General features: G+C 34.9%; 5 protein-coding genes and 1 non-coding gene across 6 annotated transcripts; 3 read left to right on the top strand and 3 right to left on the bottom strand.

The window, feature by feature from the left end:
* Positions 1 to 390: 390 nt before the first annotated feature.
* C49C8.6 (uncharacterized protein) lies at positions 391 to 1207 on the top strand. The gene is made up of 4 exons (NM_069083.5): positions 391 to 525; positions 565 to 634; positions 684 to 869; positions 912 to 1207. The coding sequence occupies exons 1-4, from the start codon at positions 429 to 431 to the stop codon at positions 1156 to 1158; spliced, it is 600 nt and encodes a 199-aa protein (NP_501484.2). The 5' UTR covers positions 391 to 428; the 3' UTR covers positions 1159 to 1207.
* Positions 1208 to 1781: 574 nt separating this feature from the next.
* C49C8.1 (Protein kinase domain-containing protein) lies at positions 1782 to 4035 on the bottom strand. Its single transcript, NM_069082.5, has 8 exons — positions 3942 to 4035; positions 3296 to 3631; positions 3114 to 3245; positions 2794 to 2962; positions 2582 to 2749; positions 2402 to 2537; positions 2100 to 2356; positions 1782 to 2049 (listed from the first exon to the last, which is right to left on the bottom strand). Exons 1-8 carry the CDS (start codon positions 4007 to 4009, stop codon positions 1807 to 1809), a joined length of 1509 nt encoding a protein of 502 aa, NP_501483.2. The 5' UTR covers positions 4010 to 4035; the 3' UTR covers positions 1782 to 1806.
* Positions 4036 to 4948: 913 nt separating this feature from the next.
* On the top strand, positions 4949 to 9947 carry fdr-1 (Fibrinogen C-terminal domain-containing protein). The gene is made up of 12 exons (NM_069080.7): positions 4949 to 5005; positions 5134 to 5279; positions 5514 to 5634; positions 8318 to 8451; positions 8588 to 8694; positions 8746 to 8884; positions 8933 to 9140; positions 9200 to 9278; positions 9352 to 9409; positions 9459 to 9527; positions 9636 to 9713; positions 9758 to 9947. The coding sequence occupies exons 1-12, from the start codon at positions 4955 to 4957 to the stop codon at positions 9921 to 9923; spliced, it is 1356 nt and encodes a 451-aa protein (NP_501481.2). The 5' UTR covers positions 4949 to 4954; the 3' UTR covers positions 9924 to 9947.
* On the bottom strand, positions 5650 to 6478 carry C49C8.8 (Rx_N domain-containing protein; the record flags this gene model as incomplete). The annotated part of the gene is made up of 2 exons (NM_001307489.2): positions 5650 to 6202; positions 6334 to 6478. The coding sequence occupies 2 exons, from the start codon at positions 6476 to 6478 to the stop codon at positions 5745 to 5747; spliced, it is 603 nt and encodes a 200-aa protein (NP_001294418.1). The 3' UTR covers positions 5650 to 5744.
* Positions 6744 to 7525, bottom strand: C49C8.2 (TMhelix containing protein). Its single transcript, NM_069081.4, has 2 exons — positions 7385 to 7525; positions 6744 to 7247 (listed from the first exon to the last, which is right to left on the bottom strand). The coding sequence occupies exons 1-2, from the start codon at positions 7515 to 7517 to the stop codon at positions 6862 to 6864; spliced, it is 519 nt and encodes a 172-aa protein (NP_501482.2). The 5' UTR covers positions 7518 to 7525; the 3' UTR covers positions 6744 to 6861.
* Positions 9821 to 9841, top strand: 21ur-14779. The gene has a single exon (NR_056321.1).
* Positions 9948 to 9956: the final 9 nt, after the last annotated feature.

Genomic DNA, 9956 nt, shown 5'->3' with positions numbered 1-9956 from the left:
GTTTGAGGTTTGCGGGAAAGAAAGAGCCGTTCCGACTGACAGATTAAGCTCTCCTTTTCCTTCTTTTCTCACAGCATTTTGCATTTGTGGAGGTGGTGATGAAGCCGGTCAAACGGGAAAGGTATGCTAAATCATTCGGTGCAAATTTATGTTCACTATAAAAGGAAGAGCATGGCATTATATTTCAGGTTTTTCAAACAAATTCCAAGCAGATGTGGTTCGTCATTTTTCAGATTTAATCACGAGGCCTTCAAATAACTGAAGTTCTTCAAATAACAATTTTGCATGTTTTGGCAAAATAACTATGGTAATTTGAGAATCATTTTTTCTGAGCTATTTGCATATTATCTAAATTTTTCCACATACATTTCAAAAAAGCATTCACTCATCAGTGCCCGAACAAAAAATCCCAATACATTCGAATTGCTATGAAAACTTATTGGTTCATTTCAACATTTCTGGTTATTTTCTTTCTGGATAAACTCATTTGTGCACCAGATGGTTTTAAATCAAGTTTTGTAGAAGGTATCTCCCTTTTATGAATGCTCTCTATATATTATTCAGATTGTTCCATTGAAACTTGTAAAGCATGGGAACCACGTTATTTGTATAATTTCGGAGAAGCAATTATTGAGTAAGTATGAAAAGTGTTGTAATAAAAAACTACAGATGCGATGTTTTAGATATACATCATCTTGCAAAGAATCAAGAATTTATTGCATTCCGAATCCTTATTTAAACTGTGAAACTGTTCAAGTTGTTGGAAAACAGAATGAAAATAACCGTACCGGTAAAATAGACTCTGATAGCAATCACAATGCCACTGCTATTTTCAAATGTAACAAGAATCATTGGAAAATCGGTGAACAGTAAGTCAAAATAAACTAAAATCTCCTTTAAAAGAATTTTAGAATCATTGAAGAGATTGGATGTAATTTCCATTGTACTGAGAATGTGAAATCTCGTAAAATTGAAGAATCTCAGTTGTCAAAAAATACCAAAATAGACTTCCGTACTCAACCAAACATCACCCTGAACATTCGGGAATTGGGATCTGAAGTCGAAAATCGTACGAAAACTCCAAATAATCAATTCCAACTGAACCAAAATGTCGCTCAAAAAGCAAGTCATTATTGCAATGTTGGAAAACCGAAATAGATTAATTCTCACGATATTTGTGAATAATAATGAATTTTCTAACTGTAAATTTAAAACTCGTTGACAGCTTATTTGAACACAATTGATTCCGGTGTTCAAATCAATTAGAAAAGCTCTGTTGAAATGGTAAATCAAACACTGTTATTAAATAATCATAACTCTAAACTTAATAGGTTTCTTAAGAATCAATAAACAAACAAAGTATCTACTGTAATGTTTTCCATAGATTATTCTTTAGGAACTTCTTTTTGAAAAAAATTACAGCGGCAGACATCTGACAGGACGACATCGTTTTCGCTTATATTGCTGTTTTCCACCAGAACTGCAGTGCTAGAAGGGTTTTTCCGGCAATGGTTTAACAAAAAGATGGTCGTGGGTTTAGAAAATAACACCGGTGAAACATATTCTTGTAAAAATAGTTTTTGTGATAGTTTAATGATTCTTTGACTGGAAATGGGATTCAGACAATATTAATCACCATTTACGAGATTCTCAACAAAGTTGGAAATAAAGAAAACACTGCTGTTCTGGATATTTAAGATTAAAAAATTAAAGTAGGAAGATTGTTTCACAATCGCCGAGCTCCAAAATCAGAAGTACTGTAATTTTTCAAAAAGTCTAAATCACATCAACTTTTTATTGATAGCATCATTCAATAGATCCCTTTAAGCCACCCTTCTGTCCACCCATCCCATCCTTTTTCGTTGATTTCAACATAGGTGTTGGAGCCTCGTCAGCTTCCACCGAATCTTCTTTACTGAAATTCTGAATTCTCGCTTGAACGGCTTTCTTGGATCCTTTGGCTGATGGTTTCGGATGTTTCGACGACGATTTCCTGATCGAAATATGTGGAGATTGAAGTGGCAGAGGAAGTGCATCCCAGCGCCCTTTCTGGAATATTTTTGAAAAGAAATCATTCTTCTATCTATATATGTTTATACCTTGAAAAAGGCGCCAGGATTCTCCCAAACCGCTCGTTTTCCGTTGGATTTCTTCGAAAAATCTTCCGACGATTTTCCAATTGTCTCCCAATCATATGGTGTCGTCCAGGTAACCTTTGCCTTTGTCATCGAATCTTTGAAAAATTGATAGACGATATCATACTTTGGACTACTATAATAGTTGCATGATTTGAGGTTCTTATCAATTTCATCCAGTTGACCACGCATTTCGGGTGTCAATCGGGACGGGTTTTTGTCTGAAAATATTCTATCATGAATCCAGCTTGATACAATATTCTTACCGTCAGAAAACAAGCGCAGAATGCTCGACTGATTTTTTAGTTCTTCCAGTGCAATTTCCTCATTGCTCGTCCAGGGTAGCTCCACGAAAAACTCGGCGACCATGTACATCAAGGACCAAATGTCATCGTGACGACCCTACAAAAGAGTATGAATATTGTGCAAATTTTTCATCGGCCTACCAGTTCAAGTTGCAAATGAGCATTCGGAGAGGCGTACTGAAAAGTTCCACGAAAATCAGTGTGTGGTCTCGCTCTTCGGAACGTGAACTCCTCATCATCAACCTTCTCCTCAGCAGTCCGTTGACTTTGGTCGATACTTTTGGGTGGAATTAGCATGTTGAAATTTTTCTGAAAGTGTTTTTATAGCATTTCCAGATAAAATTATATCAAACCTTTATCTTCATTTGCTCTGCTTTTCGATTTAGAATCGGTTTGGATCGTCCGGGCTTCAGGTCTTTAGACTTTGTACTTGGTCCTTTTGACGGAAGTGTCTTAGATTTTGATATTTTTGACTCTTTCTTGGTGACAATTGGAGCCAAGTTTTTTTCCTTCTTCACGAATCTGAAAATTTTTTAAATGTTCAAACCTCGTGCGACAAAGGAATTTATAATATTCAAGTGGAACACGATGTACATATAAGCTTCACTACAATGTTAGTCGAACTCTAGACTTCGTACTTATTTTCAAGACCTAACAAAATCCATCAGCTTACTTCCTAGCCAATCCGAAATCGAAGAGAAGTACTCGTCGACTTCGGCTCTCCGATGCTGTGCTGTATCCGATTGCAAAATTGCTTGGCTTGATGTCCCTGTGCACGAATCCAGAGTCATGCATCATCTTCATGCTGAAACACTTCCATAATTACAAATTCTCAAAACAAAACAAAAAACGTACGCATACAAGCATTGAATCCCAATTCTTGACCATGTCCCATCAGAAAAAACACTAGGATTGGGACTCTGAGCTTTTAGAGCCTTGAGATTGTCTCCGAGTAGTTCGAGAACTAGAAAATGATAACGAGGTCTCTTTCCGCCACAGATTAATTCTGGGAATACTGTATTCTTCGGTAGCTGACTAAGTACATTTATCTCCAGTTTAATTGCAGATCCTCCTACTTGAAAATTCGATTCTAATTTCATCGCATAAAATGTTTTATGATCTTTTGTTACTTTGAATACTTGACCAAACCCGCCTTCATCGATCTTACTTACTATCTCGTAGTCATTAATTCTGCAAATTTTAGTTGTATCTCAGACGATTATCATTTTACACCCTATAAAGGTATCTCTTATAGACTAGCCTAAGACTTACGACCGCCCGCATCCCTTCTTTTAGGAGGACGAGAGAAGAGGCGCGCTAGGGGCGCCCCATTTGTTGGAATGTTATAAGCATACCACGTGTACAGAGAGGTTATACTACGTACTACGTGGATGCGAAAATTTTTTGCCTTCCTCGCATCTTTGGGAAGCTCATAGTGTGTTCTCGCATCGTCGCCTCACAGAAATATATAATATCTCTATCATAAGTATCTAAAACTCACGTATCTCCAATATTGAAGATGATCTCATCCTGTTTAGCTTCGTCCGGGCTTTCCTTGGATTGAGCCATTCTTGGTCGACGACTTGGTAAGTTTTAAAATATGGGAATGAGTGATTTTGAGTTGATTCTCTTTGACGTGGTTTTTAAAACATTTTTTACAACGTGGGATAATTTAACTTTTTGGGGGAAGGTTAAATTATACTTTAAATTTTTTAGTCAAAATTACAAAATTCACGGTGACAATGAAGACCCCTTCTCTCCAATTGCAGAGCAGGCCGAAAATTGTGTCTGTTTCAAGTTCAGTAATTTCGGCCCGAGGGCCGCATAAATCATAAATGATGATGTCACGTGACAGGATCCGCTCAAAAACTGTGACGTCATTTGACAGGCCCCACAATCGATCCCCAGTGGATGTGATGTCATTACATCACAAATATTGTCTGAAACTTTAAGAACGTCGGTTTATTGCAGGCCTTATCGTAGTTTTAAGCCCTATCAGTCGATCATCTAACCTTTAAAATTTATTAATTCAAATAAAAGGTATTGGTTTCAATTTTTTATGGTTTTTCTTATTTTCTACGAAATGAATTTCATGATAGTTTGTATAACGTAACTTGTTCAATTCCCTATTAGAAGAGTGCTCAAAGGTTGACTGTCAATTGTGCGGAGACTAAAAACATTTGAGCAAAAGCCTGAAGTTAAAAAGAATGAAAATATTATGTATTGTGATTTTTCAGCTGACATTACTTGTATCAAAAATGTTCTCTATTTAAATTATCAATAGTAAATTTTTGCCTTTTCTCAAAATTTATCAGTTTCTCATGTGTGAAACCATTATTCCATACAAAAAAGCTAATAAAGTGCCATGTTCTGTTATCGGTCTGACGTAAGAACCACACCTAATTGTGTGGGTTTTAGGTGTTTTAACAACCTCATAAAAATGTATGAAGAATATTTTTGTTGGCATTTTGTCATAAAAGAATTTGAGTCAGATCATTTTAGTTTCAGAACAAAATGTCTAAAGAAACGGTCTCCTTACTTTTAACATTTGCATGTGGGATATTGGTGAGTGCAATAATTTTGATTTATGAGCTCTTGGTGAGTGAAGCACATTGCTTACAAATATGATATATTGATTCGAAGCTTGTAAAAATCTGAGAATCTAAATTACATAATATAACTTACTTTCACAGGTATCCGCCGATACTTCTCAATACTTCCAAGTTTTAATTCGTGAAATCGATAATCCCAGCGGAAATATTTTTGATGGAACTTCTTGTAGTCCATTTCGTTTTACTGGATATGGATGTAATACTTATTTGACTGGTGGAGTTGCAGCGTGAGTTACGAACATTTTCATTAAAAGTTTTAACTTAGTTTAGGCCTAGACCAAGTTTTGCCCAATTTTGAAAGAAAAAAGAAAAATGTAAAAAATCGGCAAAAACAGTACCAAATTTGGGCAAAACTTGGATGCGGCCTAACAAAGCATCGCCAAAGTTTCACAACTCTACGTGTGTATGCACATATTTAATTAATATAAAATTCAAATATCAATTTTAATTTTAAACTTTAGTGGACCAACACTTAATAATTCGTTTACAAACACTCAGTTGAATTTTCACGGAGAAACGAAAATCGACAATTTGAATCTAATTGTAAACGACATTTATGCAAAGGATGTCAGCGAATTTACGGTACGTTTTTGTGGCTTTAAGTTCACATTTCATTTTATACAGTGGAAAATCAAAACGAATAAGTTTAAACTCGCAATGAGCAGCACAAAAATGCAGAAATTAAGAGAAAATTAAATCCATAACGAGTACGATTCTGAGTTAAGATTATTAGCTGTCATCAGAATATGAGCTTGATCATAAATACTCTCAATTTCTTCAACTACAAACTTCAATCTTTCTTCCATTTCCATCAAATGATTGCGAACTTTGACGAAAACTTCTCCAGCCACTGGTGCAACTCCAGGTACCAAAACTCCCGCAACTGCTCCGGCAGCACAACCAGCTTTTAGTTTTAGTGTCCATTTACTCTTGTATCTCAAGCAACTGAATAGATTGTATTCAGGGCCCGAACTGTTTAAGGAGCACGGGTGGACATAGTAAGATAAGCTTTTTGATGTGCTTTCTGCTGTATTAAAATTGTGATCATGTCGGATAGTCAAAAGTGAAACCACTTTCTGAAGTCTCTCAGGAATCTTGTGTCTCGCAAAATCAATTTTCAGTTGCTTGTTGTTCGAATTAACCACTCGCTCTGAAGTAATAATTTATTTAAATTTAATTTTCTAAAATAATCAAATCTACTGAAATTATGACTGTTTTACAAAAATGAGCAGGTATTATTTTTCCTGGTTTAACCAATGTTTCAAAAAAGTATGCACTCACCCATCACGGTTTGTAAAACATCAACATCACGCAGTGTTCTATGCTTCATCAATTTTTGAATTCTTTCTTTAGTTTCCGCATCAGCTGATCGAATAGTTGTGACAATTTGTTTTGCAAGTTCTATTACAACACTAATAACATCCATAATTTTGATGGAAAATAGGAAAAAAATACTTCGCAGCTGAAGGAGAGTGTTTGAAGTTTCTGAATGGTGTTTTTATGGCTCGACGCAATGCTCATAGTAAATTTGCATGACGGGATTATATGAAAAACACTGTTTGCTTTGAATTTCACAATAAACGTTATTGAACTGATGAAATTACTTTATTGAACAATTTTCAAAATAACTTACTCATTGGTATGACAATTCCTCCAACATTTGCAATTTCTGTATCAGATCACAATCAGAAAAATTAAATATTAGTTTATTTTTTTAGATCTTATCGTCTTTAACATATTATGAGCATTAATAATACTTATGGGTTTTGTCACTAGAGAAAAAACAAAAATCACAAAAAAAGATTAAACTTAAACAATATTAGCAAGCATAAGAGAGTTAGTTTGATCAAAGATACTTTCGATTTCGGAAACAACAAATGCCAAATTAGCCTCCATTTCACCCAAATGTTTCTGCATAGCAGCAATAATAAATCCCATGTAAACAGTTGGACCACCAAGCAATAAAAGCCCAGCAACAGCGCCTGCGGCACACGCGGCCCTCTGTTTTTCCATCCAATATCCCTCATTTCGAAGACAAGTGAATAGGGTGTAATCAATACCATCTCCTTGTATTTCAGCAAAATAGTGCCCATGGGAATTTTTAACGAGTGACGCAACTTTTTGTAGTCTTTGTGGAATTTGGTGTTTGTTGAAGTCACTGATGAGCTCTTTGTTGGAAGATTGGGAAACTCGTTCTGAAAGTATAAATACATTTTAAATTGCAATTTCAGTTTAAGAGAGATGCTTAAGAGAGAGAGAGACTTTCGCATAGGCACAAAAACACCAAATTCCTTCGCAACTTTCGAAGTCTTACTCATAAGAGATAACGTACCAAGCATTGTCTGTAGAACTGCAACATCTTCCAAAGTTCTGTGTTTCATCATTTTCTGAATTCTGGTTTTCATCTCAGCGTCAGCTTTTTGAATTGCAGTGACTATTTCTTTAGCAGCATTGGCGTATTCCATGATTGACCGAAAATTTCAATTATAGTTCGGGAGTTTAAATGTTTAAAATTGGGAAAAATTCAAATAAAAATTAAATCCTACAACATCTAGTTTGTTGCTCATGTTAAAATGTCCGAAGACATATGGCACCCATGAAGATTTCTAATCGTAAATTCAATCACACATCAACAATTTTGTATGTTTCTCTACTTTCTCTCGGTGTGAAACAGTTTTTACATGAGAGACAGAATACTGGCAGACAAAAATAGTTTTGAAATTGATCAAACAATGATAGTTATCAAGAAAATTGAAATGTTCGAAAAAAGCATTTCACAATCAAAACAACATTGATTGAACTTGATTATAAAATTGCTGATATATCAAATTTCCTATGTAAACTAGATGAAACAGCAATGAAAAAGTCAACTTTAAAAAAATAATTTTACTGTCACATTTTTAAAATGAGTTTTCTTATGAAAATTTGATAAATCGGAATGAATTTGACAACTTTGGGATTTTTCAGAATTTTGAAGCAAAGCAGCACATTCTTAACAATTTATAACTAATGAGTTCACGACAATCGAAATCTATCGGCAATATGGCCAATTTTCAGACCCAATTATCTTTTGAAAATTAAACATTTTGCTTTGAGTCGTTGTCTAGAGAGAAATTTCAAAAAATTCAAATGTCACATTAAAGTTCTATACAACCTATCATTTGAAAAATACAACTTTTTAAAAGCTTACTTCTGAAATAATAATTAAATTTAAATTTTTTGGAAAATATTATTAGTTTATTTTATCATTTTGTTACTGTTCCAGGGCTTTTCCGTAAGCTTCATACTGAAAACTGCCGATGGTGGTATAATCGACGAGTACAGTTTTCGTGTGAATACCACTGAAAACCAGGGAGTTTATGTGTACAACAGCGTTCGTCCTGGGACTTTATCCACAACGTGAGTTTCTTTTTTCGCTCAGCAGAAATGCTAGCGGACTTTCGCAAATAATCAAATTTTGAGTATTTCCAAAAAATAATGTGCATCTTTCAAAAAGAAGTTATGCTTTAACAACGTCTCAATTAAAAAAATACAGAATTTCCATTGCATGGGCCACAAATATTCCACCACCAAGCGAAACAACAACCACAGAAATTACTGGAACAACACCAACACCGGGTCCAACTGAACCACCAACTACTAGTAATAAACAAAAAATATAATTTAAAAGTAAATATTACGTATGGTTTTTAGCTGCCAAGCTTCCATCTGATTGTGACGAAGTTGAAAGTACCTCATCCGGTCTCCAAACAATTTATCCCGATGGTTCAACGCCTGTCAGTGTTTATTGTGACAGAAAGAATAGCGCTGGAGCATATACAATTATTCAAAGGTAAAAATTTGTGTTCAGAACAGTATCAACCTATTCATTTAAATACAGCCGAGGAAGAGAGGGATCCAACATCACATTTGACATTCCCTTTGCAAATTATTCTGATTGGTTTGGTGAATCTGGAGTCGGGAAGAACTTTTGGTTGGGATTGGATAATATGAATAATTTGAGTACAAACGGGAAAACGTATTCACTACAAATTGATTTATGCTGTGGAACTCAATTGATGGCTAAACAGCTTTATACTAACTTCAAGGTGAGACACAGTTTTTTCTTCAATAAAGTAACTGCAAAAATTAGATTTTCAAATTGTAGGTTGCTACAAAGGCCGAACAATATGCGTTGACGGCAAGCGCTGACTTGCCCGGAATAGGTCTTGATTACTCGTCTTCAGGTATTATTTTGAACAATCTAATTCTTAACCTGAAGCTAAGATTTAAACTATTTATCTATTTTGAATATTTAAGCCAAAGATTTGGGTGCACCATTTTCGACACAACTGACCTACAGTCTACCGAAAGGAAAGCAAGTTTTTCGAAATTTAAATTTATAAAAACAAATTTATATATTTTAGAGCTGAATGTGATCAATTTGAGTTTTACGATGATGACAACGGCGGAGCTGGACCTTCCAAGGGATACGGGTAGGCACAAAAATTCCTGCATTCAGGGCGACATGCAGGCAGGTCAGGCCTGAAAACATGGCTGCTTTAGAAAATGTCTTAGAATTTCCCACTAGATCATAATTTCAGTGGCTGGTGGTACGGAAGTTGTGGAAATAATTTGAATGGTTTCTTGTATCCAAATAATAATGGCGATTGTTCAGTCACGTAAGTTTTATTCAAGAAAACTTTTGCAATCATAAAAATTGAAGAAAATTCGACTCAACTCTGCTTCTTGGTATAAATATGAGAACAACAACTGGAACAGCAACTGGTGGATATGATGTGGATTTGATTTCATATGATAGAGTTCGAATGGCTCTTTTCACTTTTGATACAACTTTGATTGATAGAACTGATTCTTCATTTTGTAATTGAAGCAAATAAAATAATTTTATGGTTTTTCATTTG

This window comes from Caenorhabditis elegans, chromosome IV, assembly GCF_000002985.6.
Source record: "Caenorhabditis elegans chromosome IV".
NCBI classification, from domain to species: Eukaryota; Metazoa; Nematoda; class Chromadorea; order Rhabditida; family Rhabditidae; genus Caenorhabditis; species Caenorhabditis elegans.
This window is presented reverse-complemented; position numbering and strand designations above follow the sequence as displayed.

What these genes read in the sequence shown, in the direction of transcription:
- C49C8.2 (NM_069081.4), bottom strand. Translation starts at nt 7,517, where the DNA reads ATGGAATACGCCAATGCTGCTAAAGAAATAGTCACTGCAATTCAAAAA. An exon ending in AGTTCTACAGACAATGCTTG is followed by an intron (nt 7,248 to 7,384) that starts GTACGTTATCTC and finishes TTATACTTTCAG; the next exon opens with AACGAGTTTCCCAATCTTCC.
- C49C8.1 (NM_069082.5), bottom strand. Translation starts at nt 4,009, where the DNA reads ATGGCTCAATCCAAGGAAAGCCCGGACGAAGCTAAACAGGATGAGATC. An exon ending in GATTTCGGATTGGCTAGGAA is followed by an intron (nt 2,963 to 3,113) that starts GTAAGCTGATGG and finishes AAAAATTTTCAG; the next exon opens with ATTCGTGAAGAAGGAAAAAA. An exon ending in TCTGCGCTTGTTTTCTGACG is followed by an intron (nt 2,357 to 2,401) that starts GTAAGAATATTG and finishes GAATATTTTCAG; the next exon opens with ACAAAAACCCGTCCCGATTG.
- fdr-1 (NM_069080.7), top strand. Translation starts at nt 4,955, where the DNA reads ATGTCTAAAGAAACGGTCTCCTTACTTTTAACATTTGCATGTGGGATA. An exon ending in TACAGTCTACCGAAAGGAAA is followed by an intron (nt 9,410 to 9,458) that starts GCAAGTTTTTCG and finishes TATATATTTTAG; the next exon opens with AGCTGAATGTGATCAATTTG. An exon ending in GGACCTTCCAAGGGATACGG is followed by an intron (nt 9,528 to 9,635) that starts GTAGGCACAAAA and finishes TCATAATTTCAG; the next exon opens with TGGCTGGTGGTACGGAAGTT.
- C49C8.6 (NM_069083.5), top strand. Translation starts at nt 429, where the DNA reads ATGAAAACTTATTGGTTCATTTCAACATTTCTGGTTATTTTCTTTCTG. An exon ending in TTCGGAGAAGCAATTATTGA is followed by an intron (nt 635 to 683) that starts GTAAGTATGAAA and finishes GCGATGTTTTAG; the next exon opens with ATATACATCATCTTGCAAAG. An exon ending in CATTGGAAAATCGGTGAACA is followed by an intron (nt 870 to 911) that starts GTAAGTCAAAAT and finishes AAAGAATTTTAG; the next exon opens with AATCATTGAAGAGATTGGAT.